At 42.7% G+C, this 18,387-nt stretch overlaps 1 protein-coding gene across 2 annotated transcripts in view; it reads left to right on the forward strand.

Annotated features, from left to right (window-relative positions):
• The window catches only part of LOC122794098 (microtubule-associated proteins 1A/1B light chain 3B), a 329,470-nt gene that overhangs the window by 301,181 nt on the left and 9,902 nt on the right, over positions 1-18,387 (forward strand). For both annotated transcript variants that reach the window (XM_044062248.1, XM_044062257.1), the window contains exon 3: positions 787-893. In XM_044062248.1, the coding sequence (XP_043918183.1) occupies positions 787-893 (107 nt within the window). The remainder of the gene's footprint in view (positions 1-786; positions 894-18,387) is intronic.

Raw genomic sequence — 18,387 nt, forward strand, 5'->3', positions numbered from 1 at the left:
ATATATATATATATATATATATATATACACACACACACACACACACACACACACTGTCAGTCACTCACTGTCACTCACTCACTCACTCACTTACTCAGTCTCTCTCACACACAACTTAACTACTAAGACCAGTCTGAAAGCCCTAGTAGTACTCCAATAGATCAGTGCATATAATCAGTAGAATGAAGTGTGGAACTAATATTTAAACATGTTCAGTCTTGCAAGGATGGATAGTTGTTGATACATCAACAACTCTTTGACCAAGTGTTGATCCATTGAAAAAAAAATGGCAGAAAAACTTGGAGGTAAGTTATTTTTCCAGCAGGGGTTCAAGCCCCCCCCCCCCCAAACATTTATATTCATATATAGTATATATGCCTAACTTCTCAGATGTTGCTGAAGAATGGAGAAATAAGAAAACTCCACTGTCAGGGGAAAGTTATTTTGGCTGTTTTTGTTCGGTGGATTGGCAATCAGTTAAAGTTGTCAGTCCACCAGCGTGCTCCCTGCAAGGATAACTGGTTATTAGGAGCACAGGAAAAGTACAAGGCAAGTGATCACTGGAAGCATGGGTATGCCTATTCTGCGTTAATATTTTGGGATGATGGCAGCTAATCAACTTGCAAGTTACTTTTATTTGTTCATTTGATACCTTGATTAATGTGATCAACAGCAGTAAGTTTACTACGTGGGAGGGCAAGTCTTTCAAATGGCATAGAAAAAACAATGCAGAATTTGGAATTAGCAAGTGTTCTGTTATTTAATGTAATTCTGTTCATCTTTCAGGTAATAATTGAACGGTACAAGGGTGAAAAACAGCTGCCAGTGTTGGATAAAACCAAGTTTCTCGTACCGGATCATGTGAATATGAGCGAACTAATAAAGATAATAAGGTAGCCTGGAATACTATTGTCTTCCAGATACTCTTTATTTATTTATTTATTTATTTTGGGAAAAGCAACAAAACAACTGAATTTTGTAATGGAATATTTTCTGCACTTTTTAGTGTTAAAATACATGTGGCTCATATCTCTCAAGCAGTCAGGGACAAATCTCAAAAGAAATAAAGACAAACCCAAGCATAATCAGGGATATTTTTAAAATATTTGTATTATTAATTTGAGACATTGATAGAAAAACAGAATTTGGATTGATGTACATTTTCTGAAGTAAAAGTATATAGCTCTATTTATTGTCAACATTTATTAAGTGTAATTTACTGCCTTTTCTCCAAGGCTTAGGAGGGATTAAGAGGGACAGGGGTAAACTTTGAGTCAAAATCAGGGATATCCCTGAAAATCAGAGACAGTTGAGATGTATGCTGTGGCTGACTTTGCTATTGCTAAACTACAGAATTAAGTATCTGAGAATTAGCATTTAAGCATACTTCACTGCATAATACTTTGGCTAGCTTTTGCAGTCTGTAGTGTTACAAAGATCTCACTGGTGTGGGTCATCATTAGCTAATGCTTAGTGTTGTGCCATATTATCCATATGCCACCTGTTGAAAATCATTGGGAAGGCACATCTTGAGCTGTATCAAAGAATGGCTATAGGTTCATAGGTTCATACTAGGCTATCTGCCCTAGGGCATTTATAAGCCTAGCCAGAGTATGTTTGGCTTTCGCCACCCATTTTAAGTTAATTTTGCTATGCCCTTTTTCGAGGTTAGTATACTGTGCCTCTGTCTAACAGTGACACAGAAGTGATACCCGGGGTAAACCTACGATCTCCCATCCACTCATCAAGATTCCTCTTGAAGAGAGTCAATGAGGGACTCTGCCTAACCTGGACTGGGATTTTATTCCAGAGTGAAGGGAGCCTCTGGGTTATGAATTTGTCCCTCCAGCATGTCCTATTTATTTCAGTGCTGAAGTTCAAGTCTCTCGAGCGCGTAGCTCGATGGGATTTGGATTTTTTGAGGTGCAGCATGTCCCTTAATTCCGGGTTGGACATGGCTTTATACGTCAGGCACAGATCGCCTCTGAGCAGGTGGTATGCCACTGAGTAGAGCTGGAGTTTCTTTAACCGGGCAGCATATGGCATCTGTTTGAGCCCTTTGATCCTCTTGGTGAGGTACTTTTGGGGTCTTTCCAGTTGCTGCAGGTGTTTGGTAAGGTACATCCCAAAAGGGGCATTGTACTCGATTATGGGCCTGATGAGGGATAAGTAAAGAGGCACGATGACCTCCCCTGATCTAGATGTGAATCCCTACATGATTAGGTGGGCTATATAAAATGTTTTTCTAACCACTTTGGCCACGTGGTTGTCAAATGAGAGATTGCTATCAACTTGGGTCCCCAGGTCCCTAATTACTTCTTCTGTATTTAATGGATTACCACCTGTGTGGTAATTTGTGGGCACTTTGTTTTTGCCAAAGGGGATGACTATACACTTTTTGGCATTTAGCATGAGGCCATGGCTCTGGCACCAGTTGTCTGTTTCTGTGAGGCCCTTTTGGAGGATGCTTGTGTCGGCTGGAGAGTCGATTATGGCGCCCAGTTTGCAGTCATGTGCGAACTTGGTCAGCCACAGTCCTTCCGTGTTGGCCTGTACCTCCGAGAAATATATACCGAACAAGAGAGGTCCCAGGACTGAGCCTTGTGGGACGCCACTTGTAACTGGTTTGGAGTCTGACATGGCTCCAGCAATTCTAACCATGTGGGTTCTGTCCTTGAGCCAGTTTGCAACCCATCTAGTGACATAGGGGTTTATATTTAAGCTGGTGAGCTTATCTATAATGCCCAAGTGGGGTATTGTATCGAAGGCTTTTGTGAGGTCCAGGTAGGCTGTGTGGACCACCTTCCCTTCGTCAATGGCCTTGGTGACGGTTTCAAAGAAGTCGACCAGGTTTAAGAGGCAGGATCTGCCCTTAACAAAGCCTAACTGGGAAGGATCCAGTGACTGTAGGTCCCCAATATCTTTATTTATGAGGTCCATGATGATCCTTTCCATAGCTTTGCAGACCAAGCTAGTCAGGCTTATGGGGCGATAGTTTCCAGGGTCCGTTGAGGCACCACCTTTATGGAGAGGGACCACTGTTGCTGTACGCCACTCTTTGGGTACATATCCTGTAGTAAGGCTGAGATTGAACAGTAGTTTTATGTTTGGGTTTAGCTCTTCTTGGAGTTCATGTAGGACGCAGCCTGGGACACAGTCTGGTCCCATTGATGCTGTGTTTTTTGCTTTGGAGAGGGCGGCTCTTACCTGAGCATCTGAGATGTCAGGGGGGCAGCACTCTGCTGGGATAGATATTTGCCCTTTTGGTGGGGGGGGGGGGTTCTGCGGTCTGGGCTATATTTTCCACAGGCCCGGGGGCTTTGAAGGATTCCACCTCGTTTTTGAGGAGTGTGAAATTTGCTTTAGAGAAGTTTTTCACTGTGGTTTTCTGGGCAGGGGGTGGGGTCGGGATGTGAATATCCAGTTGGATTAGTTTATGGTCTGATCTTACCAGTGAGGGATACACTTCTGGTCTGGAGCATAGAGTCCCCATGTTGGTGATGATCAGGTCCAGTATGTTTTACCCTCTTGTGGGAGTGTTAACAAGTTGATGTTCATCGTGCATACAGCTGCAATCATAACAGATGGGTTATCCTACCGTCAGGCGGGTCCTCGGTTGGCTGAATTCCAAAGTCTAGGTCCGGTGTCGGTTGTCGTCGCTTCCTCCCTGACGTCAGTGCGGCAGGGGTATAAAAGAGGCAGCCGATGCCATTTTCTCCAGTCTTTCTTGCTGCGCGGTGCCCGAAGCAGAAGCAGTTCGCAAGTGCCGGTCGGCCAGCTCCTGAGATTTACGAAAGTATTTCAGCCGAAGTCTTCTTGAAAGCTAAGTACCCCGTTGGGGAAACTTTTCTTGCCTCAGACCGATGTCAGACAAAGTTAATAATTGCATTTCATGTGGGAAGCAAATGCCGCATAAGGATTTCCACTCTTACTGTATACCTTGCTTAGGCCCAGACCACGACGTCTCGGCCTGCCGTTTTTGTGCTAGATTCAACAAACGCACTATTAAGCGTCGGGCGGAGTTCGCCCTTCACTTTTTTTGGCAAAAAATTTAATTATATTATGTCGTCGGATACTCCGACTCCAGTTTTGAGCAAAAAACGCAAAGATAAGGACCGACATACGAGGTCCGCACCACCTACTGATACCACGCTAAGGCCGACTACCGGTTCTCCGGTACTCAGCGAGGCACCTACGCAGCCCCTGAGTACCGATGACAATGCATTACCGGTGTCTTCAGTACCCGAGGTCGCAGGCTCCTCTGCCCCCATTCCTACTACAGATACCGACGCCACTTCTGGTGGGGAAACTCAGAGCATTTATGTTTATGAATTCTAGGAACCTTTGGGCTAGGGTGTTGGAGCTAGAGTAATGCTCCCAGTCTATGTTTGGGTAGTTGAAGTCGCCCAATATAATGGTGTTTGGAGAGACCTTCATATTTTCCAGTGTTCTCAGGAAGGCTGAGTGGGGTTCCTGGGTTTGGGAGGGTGGTCTGTAGCAGGCTATAAACTGGAAGGCAGTTTTACCCACTGTTAGTTGCACATGGATAGTCTCTGATGCTTTGTGCTGTGCCACCAACTTGGAGGTGTGGGTATCTTTGATGAATATTGATACTCCCCCTCCTTTTGTAGTTTGGCCCAAGTTTTGGGGCCGAAAAGCATGGTATGCGGTATAACCTGGTAGTGCTGGGGTGCTCTCGGGAGCCCTGAACCAGGTTTCTGTTACTGCACAGATATCGATGTTCTCCATGCTAATGAGAGTTTTGAGTGTGTGCATCTTGAGGTTTAGACTTCTGGCGTTGAGTAGCATTACTCTTAGTTTCTTATCCCTTGTGATACCTATGGAGGTGGGTTTGTCTTTTGAGCTTTGCCTAAAAAAGGCACTATGGGGGTAGCAAGAGCCTTTGCCAATATCCGAAAGCCCAGGGGTGACAGGTGCAAGCCGTCCTTGGCGAAGCATCGTGGCTTGTCGAGCATATCATCCCAGGCTAACAGGCATTGGATCCCCTTTGAATGACACCAATACTTAAGCCAATTGTTGAAATTGATCATCTTGTCTTCATATTGTGGCATCATTCTTGGTGAGGGTAAGATGCTACTCAAGGTCAGGATCATACCGGCCTGGGCTACTTGCTCAGAGAGCTCCTCTATGTCTTTTTTCATGTAGTCCAGGGAGGTACGTCTCAGGTCATTCACACCAGCATGGACAATGACTGACTCATATTTGTACTTGCCTTGGAGTGACCTGAGTGCTTGTGTTATGTGGCGGATCCTAGCACCCGACAGGCTGCTCACCGTGACCTTCTCCTTGTTCAGCCTGGTGAGCGGGACGTCGGTGTGCCTGACGATAGAGTCACCTATTACAAGTGTATCAGGTATGTTGTTTAGCCTTAAGGGCTGTGACTGTTCGGCACACTGGCTTTGTGAGATATGTGTTGCACTTGTTTTGTTTTGGGGTAGCGGTTGCTTGGGTGTCTGCTTTGGAGGTCTCTGCTGCTTAGGCAGATCTTTATTTAGAGCCTCCAGTATGTTTTGTGTGATTATGTGTTTGGTTTGCTGTCGTGGTAGGTCTATGTGAGACTGGAATTGTAGTGAGTGTGGTTTCCTTCTCCTCCTGACTGGTTATGCCAGTACTGAGTTGAGAGAGCTTAGCCTCCAGTTTGGCTATATGGTTGCATCTCTCACATGTGTTGGAATTTGTTGGGAGGAGGAGAGGGTTGTCTGTGTACGAGGCAGTTGTAACATTGCCTCAAGATTCCCAGATTCACCAGCTGGACCGGAGAGGAGATTGACAACTGACCTTTGGACATGCTAGAATAGTATTGGGAATTCCTTTATAATTGAAAACAAGGGCCAATGGGGAACAAGGTACTCAAGGGGAGTTTGTGAGGGTGTAGTGCTTTTAATTTTTTAGTGCTGACTTATATAATTGCTTAGTGAGCAAGTGCCAGGTAACTTAAGTGCAATGTGTTACAGGTAACTTAAATGGAAAAACGACAAACAGTAACTTTCTTTCAAGTGAAACAAGGAAATAAGTACAGTAAGCAATGCAGATATCACTAGGGATCCACAGAAACGCTGAAAGGCCGCGTTTTCGGTGGAATTAGCGTTCCAGGGAAATAAGCAAACAAACAACAAGCATACAAACAAAGCTAGATTCAGCAGGCCTGGATCTAGTCTATGCTACAGCAAACAAGGTGTACAAATTTCAGTAAGAAACAGTTCAAATATGCAGGCACTATAAACCTTTAACCAGAAATTCCCAGCTCAGAAGGGCAGAGTCCAGCCTCTCCTCCCACAAGAGTGCAGACCACGAACCTTCTTAATGTAAAATAACTGGCCTGAAGCCCAAGTGCTAAAACCAGAACTAATACACTTTTAGAATAACAGACAATGAGCTCTCAATCAGCAGTTCCCAACTTAGAAGGATGTAAGCTACCTGTCCTGCCACCACAGTGCATGCCACAAACCTTCCTAATGTAAAACAACTGGTCTGAAGCCCAAGTGGTTAATCCAAAAGACTTAGACTGATAGGTACACTTTAATCAAGTTACTACCAAGCAGTAATAAATACAATTGAATACTTTAAAGAATGCCTGGATTAGTGCTCAAGTTATACAAACAAAGCTAGATTCAGCAGGCCTGGATCTAGTCTATGCTACAGCAATAAAGAATGCCTGGATTAGTGCTCAAGTTATACAAACAAAGCTAGATTCAGCAGGCCTGGATCTAGTCTATGCTACAGCAAACAATGTGTACCAATTTCAGTAAGAAGCAGTTCAGATATGCATGCACTATAAGCCTTTAACCAGAAATTCCCAGCTCAGAAGGCCAGAGTCCAACCTCTCCTCCCACAAGAGTGCAGACCATGAACCCTCTTAATGTAAAATAACTGGCCTGAAAGCCCAAGTGCTTAAACCAGAATTAATACACTTTTAGAATAACAGACACTGAGCCCTCAATCAGCAGTTCCCAACTTAGAAGGATGTAAGCTACCTGTTCTGCCACTACAGTGCAGACCACAATCCCTCTTAATGTAAAACAACTGGTCTGAAGCCCAAGTGTTTAAATCAAAAGGCTTAGAATGAGTTACACCAAGCAGTAATAAATACAATTGAGTACTTTTAAGATGACGCAAAAGCAAAATAAAGTAGGAAGAAACACAAATACAGTAAAAGCAGATAATTTTTTTTTTTAAGCAGATAATTTTTTTTTCCAGAAAAGTAGCAAAGGCAGTAGTAAAAATAATTCCCATGCAGTGCAAGCTGGCACACTTGAGTATGTAGCAATATTAGTCCACACACAGTTTGAAAAAATGTAATTAAATTAAAAAGGACTAAAAGCAAGTGCAGAAAGGGTTTATTAGGTAGAATGTGGTAAAGAGATGGGACTGGGGTAGTGTCCTAGATCAAATCTACAGTGGGGCAGGCACAGCAAAAGCCACCAAATTTAAACTACAACCAAGAACAGGGAGGGGGGGTGGGGAAAAACAGTTTCAACACAGATGTGAGGAATGTGCAAATTATAAAGCCAAAAAATATATACTGATCTCTATATATTTGCTGAGCAGTAAGACAACAGATATCTAAGCAACAATTTAGCTCTATAATACAGAATAATACAGAAAAATATACTCAGCTCTATATATTTGCTGATAGTCTTATAAGGCTGTCTCTCAAACTAAGGTTCCAGTTTGAAGCTATATGTGCCCTAATATTAATTCTACAGTCTCTGAGGAAAGTCATCCAGTATGCAGGACATAAAAAAAAATACTTCTTCATATGTTTGGGGAGGACAATTATAACAGGAAAGCCTAACATTTGTTTTTCTCCTTCTTCTGTTTTTCCTTTGTCTGGTTGGATTTTCCAAGATGTGATTTCTCCATGTGAATGCTGGTGCTGGATTTCACCTTTAGAAGGTATTTATGCATGTATCTGGCACAAGACTCCCATATAAGTCTAGAACTGGCATGTGCTAATTGCCATATGAGATTGCTGGTTACTAATTGTTGTGCCAGAAATTTTCCACTGTGTAGAAAGAAAACTTAGAAAAATATTGAGGAAAGTCATCTCAACTTTATCTGAAATAGCTAGTGCCATGGTGTATGGCACAAGCCTATATGACACACTAGTGCTGCTGATGCACCTAATGAAGACTGGGGAGATGGTCATGAAGGTGCTACAGAAGGTGGGTAGGATGTCCTACTGATGTGAGTGAGAGGAGGTTTTGCAGTGATGCCCACTGCATGTCCCAACATTAGGGATGTACTTGGTTCATACAGAATGGACTAGTAGTAGCACCCCCCCCCCCCCATCCTGGGAGAAGCATCAAAGTATCTTAGTGTTTGAGTATCTTATTGTTTTACAAAATTGTTCTTGTACTTCTTTGTTTCTCTTACCTTGTATACCAGTTTTGTATTGTTATCTAAACCATGTATGTACTCTGTTAACTTCCTTGGACTCCACTGGAAACGGACATGTTGTGTCCAGTTGGATTTATCCTGGTAAAATAAAGTTAAAATAATAAATAAAGTCATTGATATCTCCATTGTCCCCAGGTATGAGTTGGGTATAGTCTGGGGGGGGGGGGGTGAAGGCAGGTTTGGTAAGCCCAGTGAACAGGGAGAGGCACTTGTGGCAGCTGATGGGAAGCCAAAAAATTAAAAAAAACTTTCTTGAAATAAAGGTTTGTGTTCCCTTAAACTGATTAGGTACAATTTGCCTATTACATGCATATTTGCTAAAGATTACCATATCTAATGCATGTTTTGTTTAGAGCCTGACCATAAACCTGAATCTTTTTGGTATGTACCAAAGTGTGAGGCATTCAAATGCAAAACATATCTAGCAGACTTTGTAAAAATTAAATTCCAAATATAAAAACATCAATGTGTGTATATATATATATAGAGAGAGAGGGAGACGGTGAGTTTTCATTCCAGCTTTAATCCATTCACTGTACAACACAAACAACTCTTACTGCAGCGATACTGTTGAGACGATTTATATACCCTTAGTTTTCTTCCTGAAAGTGATTCATCCATGGTAGACAAATATTAGTGTTGCTTCTGTGGTTCTGTATTTTATGTTAAGTATTTATTTATTGTAATTTAGGTTGCATTTGTTGATTGGGGAGAACCCATTTTCATTGGAGGCCCAAGGAGAAAAGTGTCACAAAAATACAATTGTGTAAAACAGTTAAAACAATAGAGAATGTATGCAAAAATACAATAGTGTAACATAGTTACATTTACAGTTACAGTACATTAATGAACATGATTTAAAATATTACAGGTAAAAATATTTATGCATAGTAAATAGCTTTAAACATTCAGTATGCTGAAATATCACATGAAAAAATGAGTAAAAGGCAGTATTGTCAGTAAAATAAGTAGAGAGGAAAGGTGGCCAAAGATAGAGTAAGGGTTGATGAATGAGACTAAACTTATCCTGGAGTAAGGCAAGATAAAAGTCAGGATTCCAGCATGTTTTGTTTAGTTGCACTTTGAATGATTTGAAGTTATAGACTTGTTTCAGAGCAGGTGGAATGGACTTGCACATATTGGCAACATAGGATGAGTATAGGGAATATGTTTGTCATATTGGTCACTGCTGCAGTAGCTTTAGCTATATGGGTTATCGCCTGCCAAGGATAAAACAGCCAGACAGCTTCCAAAGCTTCAGGACACCTTCCACGCGCTCAAACTTTTTGCCAGCTTGTGCTGAGCTGCCTAAAATCAGAGGTTTGAGCACAAACCCTTTAGAGCTTTCCTGCAGTTGATGAGAGCACTCCTCTTTGGGCTTTTGAGGATCAGCTGTTGGCTTGTGCTGTTCTTTTGCTGGGTATGAAAGTTTCCTTAGGGGAAAATCTTCCACATAAAAAAATTATTAAATGTACTTTCTTGCTTAGGAAAGTTATTTTTAATCTAAGAGTTTGTGTTTTAATGGACCATTCCAAGACCTAACTGTAGTTTTAATTGGGAGTGCACTTTTTTCCTGTCAGTTTAAAAGTTGTTTAAGATTAAAAAACATTTTTCTATGAATAAATTGCATTTATTTTACTTTTGGGGGCTGAAAAAAGTGTATTAAAGTGCTTTTTACTGTGTTTTTGTGAGAGGAAAAAGTGACTTTTAACAACTTTAAAATTTTACCCGCTTAAGTTGCTTGTTTTCCCCAGGAAAGAGGCACCATTTTTGGCTTGACCATGGAACAAACTACTGGTTCCACAGTCTGTCCTTCCAGCCACAAAAAGAAAAAGTTGACCAAACAGTCTTTGCTACCACGGCAGACTAGCATTTTGCCTCAGCTGCAGTAGGACAACACTGCTGCGGCCAAAGCTGGTTCCTCAGACAGTTCATCTTTTACTCCGGAGTCCTCTGTTGTAGCATCTACAGCCACTGTAGACTGGGAGTTAGCCACATACTCTGTGGCTGTTGTGATACCCAGAATGGGCAAGGGAAAGCAGCTCTTGTTGATGGTGGGAGAAGGAACAGGGAAGGCTTCCCTGTTAGAGAGAGAATGCTGTGCCCATCCCTGGGGAAACCTCTGCTGCCATTAAAAGTACTGTTGTCCCAATTTTTCCTGTCAAAAAGAAACAGAAAACTAAACATGTATCTTCTTCTCCTCAAATTTCTTGAGACAGGAGTATTTTACTAAATTTGGTTTGGGGTTTAATTCAGGCTATTAACCCTTCTTATAAGGTGGTTTCTAGTCAAGGAAAGAGGGACGTCACTTTTCTTGAAGAGATTCAAGATTTTGAATCTGGACAAAAAGATGAAGGAAGAGATGTAGGCTTATCTTGTCAGATTTCAGATTCAGACTCCAAGGAGAGCACAGGGTATGATTCACTTTCTCTGAGACTTTCCAGGATGATTCAGTGTTTTAAGTGGGAGAACACCGAGGTATCTCAGTGCCTCCGAAAATGCTGTGAATTTTTATAGATGGAATTTCCATAACCTTAACCCATCCACCCAGTGCTGTCAGCTTTGGAGGATGTGTGTGTCACTGCCTGTATTTTTCCTGACCGTCAAGCCTGCTGCCCCTAAAAAAGCAGATAGTATAAAATTCCTTGATCTCTCAGTTTTTATGTACTCATCCCAAACCTAACAATCAGCTATATCTTTAGTTAATGTTGCGAAACATTTAGTTAATTCCAGTCCTACACTTTCTGGCAAGGATGGGCGAATAAAAAATATGTACGAGGAAGAGAGTGTGTGCTTCTGCAGCTTAGATTTTCAGGGTCAAATGGTTAAGTTTATTCTGAGTATTTGTGATAGTCTTAGGAATGTTTTGTGTGTAATGTCTTTTTGGGAGGGAAAATCTGCTTTAAATGGTTTAATTGCTTCCATTTTACAGGTTACAACTCATTGTTTGAAGTTTGTGTATGACTCTTGATCCTTCTTCGTGGGCCATGGCCACTGCTACTGTTTTGAAGTAGTTTGCCTGGCTGTGTTCTCAGAACCTCTCAGATTATGTGGAAAATTATATTTTAAGTTCTTCTTTGGATAAAGATTTATTTTTTGGTCCCCCCGCTGCAGAACTCATTGCAAAGTGTGATGAGTAGGGTAAGCCAATTCAGGGAATCTCAAGATTTTTCAACCCTCTCTTTCCAAATTTTATATGGGATTCTCTAACCCCTCATCCAGTTTTGGCAAGAAACAAAATAAACAGTCTCAGCAAAATGCTGATAAACAGACATTTAAATAAAAAATGGTAAGGGAATTCCAAAAAGAATACCGGAATCCCCCACAAACAAAGTACAGTCCAACAAGTCTGGATGACTGTTTAAAGGATTTTGTCCCCCCTCCCACCCAGGCAGTCCCTTATCCCTTCCAGAAGCTCTGAATCTATACTTCTTTCTTTGGCAACAGATACCCTCAAGCAAATGGGTTCTGAAGATCATTCATCAAGGTTACACATGGCAGTTAGACGAAATTCCTCCTTTTCAAGGTGTGATTCCTCTTCCACCAGACCAGACTCTTCTGTTTTCTCTGTCCTTCATATGGTGTCTTGAGGAGTGATAGACCCAGTTTCTCCTGAATCATAGATTAGTACTAGGCTAACTGCCCTTGTGGGCCATTTTTAAGCCTAGCCAATTACCCCATGTAAGAATCAAACCATGCACCTTGTGTATATAAGGTAACCATTATTACAACCTCCTTCCCAGTTTGGGAAAGGTTTTTAGTCAAGGATGTTTTTGGTGCCAAAGAAGGAAAATGTATGTAGACCAGATGTTCATCGTGTTTCACTGCTGCAGGCATTACACTTGGGTTATCCTGCCGTCAGGCGGTCCCGCAGTCGGCCAGAGTTCCAAAGTCTTGGTCCGGCGTCGGTTGCTGTCGCTTCTTCTCTGACATCAGTGCGCCAGGGGTATATAAGATGCAGCCGACGCCATTTTCTTCAGTCTTTCTTGCCGCGCGGTGCCCGAAGCAAAAGCAGTTTGCAAGTGCCGGTCGGCTGACTCCTGAGATTTTCAATTCGAATTTCAGAACCGAAGTCTTCAATAAAGCTAAGTACCCCGTTGGGGAAACTTTTTCTTGCTTCAGACCGATGTCAGTAAAAGTTAATAATTGTATTTCTTGTAGGAAGCAAATACCTCATAAGGATTTTCATTCTTACTGTATTCCATGCCTAGGCCCAGACTACGACGTCCTTAATTGTCGGTTTTGTGCTAGATTTAACAAACGCACTATTAAACGTCGGTTTGATTTTGCTCGCCATTACTTTGGCCGAAGGTTCAATTATACAATGCCGTCGTAACAACCGACGACCGGAATACACAAAAAACGCAAAGACAAGGATAAGGACAGGCATCCGAGGCCCAAAACTGATGATGAAGCCTCTTCTAGGCCAGTCGCCGGTTCTCAGTGAGGCGCTTTTGCAGCCCCTGACACCCACTACCTCAGAGCCACAGGCCGCCTCCGACTCCCACGTGGAGATGTCTAGACCTCTGGAAACTCAAGGTACTGAGCCTATGGAAACTAACCCTTCAGATGGGTCTGGAGCCGCTGAGCAGGCATCGGCTTCTGAGGGTGTTTTCAGACCTTCACAACTTACCTTTACAGCAGGATATTTTATTTGGTGTTAAGGCAGAAGAGGTATTAAAGAAAATGGAGGATAAGGCAAAATCTATGCAAACAGTGAAGGATTTCTTACAGGTACAGCCACCTCGATTTAGCAGAAATTGGCCCTCCAAAAATTGGTCCTTTCCAGTGTCAGACAGACCACAAAGAGGCAGATACAGACGCCCAAGAGGCAGATCTCAGCCCCAAGGCTCTTACAGACCACGACAGTGGGGTGCTTCAACCCCAAAAGGAGGGGAAGACAAGTCACAACCTTATAGGAAACAGTCCCAATGACTTCCCCCTTCAAATGCCAAGCACTTACCTTTTGGAAGCTCCCTTAGGGGGAAAACTAGCACTTTTTTCACAAAATTGACATACAATCACCCAAGACAAATGGGTTCTGAATATTGTGTCTCAAGGTTGCAGGTTCCACTTTCACACTCTACCAAGGCTAAAAGGAATGCCAGACCTGCCACCAAATCAATGGGCAGAGGCACAAAAACAAATTACAGCCCTCATGGACATGAGAGCTATTCAAAAAGTGCCACAACAGGAACAAGGACAAGGATTTTACTCGACTTTTTCTGGTCCCCAGAAAGGACAAAGCCTGGAGACCCATACTGGACCTTTCTACTCTAAATACTTACCTGGATGTTCTGAAATATAAAATGTTGACTCTTCAGCAACTTCTTCCCTTGCTGGGCAAGAAGGCTTGGCTTGTTACTTTGGACCTCAAAGAGGCATACCTGCATGTCCCTATCAGACAAAATTGCAGAAGATACCTCAGATTCATAGCTGGTTCAATGCATTACCAATTCTCTGCACTGCCCTTTGGCTTATCTACTGCGCCCAGGGTCTTCACAAAATGCATGACACCAGTAATTGCATTTTGCAGACAAAAAGGAATTCAAATATACCCATACTTGGACGACTGCCTTATTCAAGCAGAGAGCAAGGACATTCTTCTACAGCATCTGGCGTTTGTAAAAAGATTGCTAATTTGCCTAGGGTACACAGTAAATGAAAAGAAGTCAAAACTAGTGCCCTCACAAGAGATAATATTCCTGGGTGCCAGCTTAAATACAATGGCCCAGATGGCTTATCTCACGCCAGACAAGCAAAGGCAACTGACTCAGTACTTTCAATTGATGGCAACAAAAACCCAACTCCCTGCAAGAAAAATTCTGCAGACCTTGAGGTTCATGGCATCCTGCATACTACTAATACCATATGCCAGACTGCATATGAGGAAATTACAATGGTACCTAAAAAGTGTTTGGACTCAATACTGTCACAGTTTGGAAGCAGTAATTCCACTTATTCCCTGCCTACAACAGGAGTTTTGATGGTGGGCACAGGCATGTCACCTCAACAAGGGACAGCCTTTCACTCTATCCACAGCCAGGCAGACACTAACAACAGATGCTTCGGATTACGCCTGGGGAGCACACATGGCAGGAAAATGTATTCAGGGCAAGTGGGCCACAGACCAAATGCATTTTCACATCAATCAAAAAGCGATGCTAGCTGTACAAAATGCCCTAACAGCTTTCAAGTACCTTCTGCATCCAGGACAACTATTACTAAAGACAGACAACACCACAGTTATGTGGTACATAAACAAGCAAGGGGGCACTCATTCTTATCCCCTCTGCAGGCAAGCCATGACCTTGTGGAACACAGATCTAACCTATCAAGTTCATCTGCAAGCACAATTCCTGCCAGGAAAGATAAACACTCTGGCAGACAACTTAAGCAGAAACATCATGGATTCTCACGAGTGGAAATTAAATCCACAAGTATTCAACATGATAACACAAAAATGGGGGAGCCCAGACATAGATCTTTTTGCCTCCCCAATGAATTGCCAACTACAGAATTTCTGCACAAGGACTCACCACACACAAGCATGGAAAATGTATGCTCTCTCGTTCAGCTGGAAAAACCTAAAAGTTTATGCCTTCCCATCACTGCCTCTCCTTTCAAAGGTACTCCTAAAAGCCAGACAAGAAAAGCCAAACATGATCCTGATTCCCCCAGACTGGCCATGCCAGCACTGGTACCCAATCTTAAAGAACTTAACTCAAGGCCCACCATGGATTTTACCTCAAATTCCGCATCTTCTGACTCAACAAAACAATCAGATCCTGCACAGCCAGCTCAAAACCTTAAACCTGGCTGCATGGCAGATTCCTTAGTCAAGCAGACAACACCTCCCTCTAAAGCTGTTATGGATGTCATTTTGGAGGCCAGGAGGCCTAGCACCAGGAAATCCTATTCAGAAAAGTGGAAGAGATTCTGTGCCTGCAACCAGGCTCAAAGCTTTGACCCTCTTGTCCCAAATATTCCTCAGATATTACAATACTTAACTGAGATGCTGGACAAAGGCCTATCCTTTTCATCCATTAAGATCCACGCCTCTGCCATCTCGGCTCATTACAACACAGATCCTCCTATTTTCTCTCATTCATTGCTAAAACAGTACCTCAGAGGGACTAAAAACATAAGACCGCCCCAGAGAGCACCAACACCAACTTGGGACCTCACTTTTGTCTTGGAAAAACTAACTTTACCTCCTTTTGAGCCAGCCAATTCAGCAGAATTAAAATATGTGTCATGGAAAACTGCTCTGCTTCTGACAATAACCTCAGCATGAAGAGTCTCAGAGTTACAGGCACTGATGGCAGTGGAGCCTTTCATCATTTTTCACCAAGACAGGGTTTCTTTAAGAACAAACCCTTCATTTATGCCAAAGGTGGTCTCCAGTGCGGCTCTTAACCAAACTATTCACTTGCCAACTTTTTATCCAAATCCCCAGAATAAAGGGGAGAGACTTCTGCATTCATTGGACATACACAGACAGCTATGTTTCTACTTGGTCAAAACAAAAGCTTTCAGGAAAACTGAGCAATTGTTTGTAGCATATGCTGCAGGATCACAGGGAAAGGCTATTTCAAAGCAGACCATTTCAAAGTGGATAGGACACTGTATCTGTTTCTGCTACACACAGCATGGGAAAACTGTACCTAGCAACATTAGGCCACATTCCACCAGGGCAACAGCCACTTCAACTGCCTACCTTAGAGGAGTACCTACCAAAGATATCCTAGAAGCTGTAACTTGGAGTTCAGCGCACACCTTTACCAAACATTATCACTTGCCTCTTTATTCTAAATCCAGAGCTGGCTTTGCCGCTGCAGTGCTGCAGGGCCTCATAGCCACCCCAAGTCCTCTATAGAACCAGCCACCCTACCTCAGCTTTGGAATTCAACCCAAGTGTAATGACTGCAGCAGTGAAACACGATAAACATAGTACAGTTTTGTACCTACCATAAATGTAGATGTTCGAGTGTATTCACTGCTGCAGTCCAGGTTACCCTCCCTACATCCCCTCTTTCTTAGCTGGTACTTATCTATACCTTTCTACCCTATACTACCTATGTGGTGTATTTGCTGGTAACTGAAGGTTTTGGTTTTACTTTTTATGTATGTTTTATTAGCAATATGTATTGCCTACCTATTTGGGGGCGCCTGACATCTGGGGCAAGAAAAACTGAAGAAAATGGCGTCAGCTGCATCTTATATACCCCTGGTGCACTGACGTCAGGGAAGAAGCGACAGCAACCGACGCCGGACCAAGACTTTGGAACTCTGGCCGACTGCGGGACTGCCTGACGGCAGGATAACCCAAGTGTAATGACTGCAGCAGTGAATACACTCAAACATCTACATTTATGGTAGGTACAAAACTGTACTTTCTGGATGTTACTTTCCTGAATCAGGTTGTGATAGTGCCAAGTTAAAAATGTTGTCACTTCACAACCTGTTACCCCTTCTTCCTCATTTAAGGTTCATCCCTATTCATTTAGATTTCAGGCATTACTGAAGGTTTTCTGTGTCTGGATCCCATTATCAGTTTTCTGCCTTATTGTTTGGACTGTCAACCACACCAAAAGTGTTCACGAAATGTCTAGGTCCAGTTATAGCTCATTGCAGGCTACAGGGTACCCACATTTTTTTGATATTTACACGACTTGCTTAACTTGGCAGAGTCTTTTTCAAAGTGTCAGCAGTCTGTCACTTGGAATCTCAGTTGGTGTAAAAGATTTCTCACTCAAGAGAACATTCAAAAGTCTTTGTTGATACCTTTAAACTTGATTGTGTTCTTGGGGTGTCTGATAGGCACCTCGGTTCAAAGGTAGGTTCATAGGTAGGTACTAGGCTATTGGCCCTAGGGCCTATATAAGCCTAGCAAAAAAAGTTACCCTGGCTTTCGCCACCCAAGAAAATTATTTTCCTGTGCCCCTGTCGAGCAGAGCCACAGAGGTGATCCCCGGGGTGAATTTCCTATTTCCCATCCAGTCATCACGATTTTTCTTGAAGAGTCCTAATGAGGAGCTTTGTTTGATATAGATAGGTAGTTTGTTCCATAGTATGGGAAGTCTCTGGGACAGGAATCTATCCCTCCAGCATGTTCTGTTTATTGTGGTGACAAGGTTTAGGTCCCTAGAGCATGTAGCTTGGAGGGATTGGGATTTCTTTAAGTGGAGCATGTCCAACAGCTCTGGGTTTGATATAGCTTTGTATGTTAGGCAGAGATCACCTCTGAGTAGGCGATATGCGATGGAGTAAAGCTGTAGTTTTTTGAGACGGTCTGCTTAGGGCACCTGTTTGAGGCCAGTAATCCTCTTTGTGAGGTATTTCTGCAGCTTTTCCAATTGTTGTAGATGTCTTGCGAGTTACATACCAAAAGGGGCATTGTACTCTATAATGGGTCTAATGACTGATGAGTAGAGGAGAACAATGACCTCTTTTTTCCTAGATGAGAAACCTTTTGTGATGAGATGCCACATAGAAGGATTTCCTGACTATTGTGGTGATGTTCAAAGAGTTTTTCTTCTACAGGGAAAATTAATCTATATCTAGATCTGTTTCCAGGGTTTTCCATTCAGAGTTAGTCACTGCAAGGGAGTACCTCAGGATTTTGTGTCTCATGGCATCTATGATTCTCATGACACCCCTGGTAAGACTCCATATGAAAAAGATACAATGGTATCTGACGTCTTTGGTCCCAACATTAACATCCTTTGTCTTTCCAAATCCTGGTTATGGGGTTTGTCAGAGGAGAAATCTCTTGGTGGAGACAGCAAATTTCCCAAAATCCAGATTTCCCCCTCCCCTTCCGTGCTCCAAAGCAGTCAGTCACCACAGATGACTTGGATTGTGTTTGGGGAGCAGTTTCAGGAGGGATAACATTGCAAGGTGTATGGGACACCAAGGGCAGATAAAAGTATCATAAGTGTAAAAGAGATCCTTACTCTGATG

This window comes from Protopterus annectens, chromosome 1.part0 (assembly GCF_019279795.1).
Source record: "Protopterus annectens isolate FY-2018-M chromosome 1.part0, PAN1.0, whole genome shotgun sequence".
In the NCBI taxonomy this organism is placed as follows: domain Eukaryota; kingdom Metazoa; phylum Chordata; order Ceratodontiformes; family Protopteridae; genus Protopterus; species Protopterus annectens.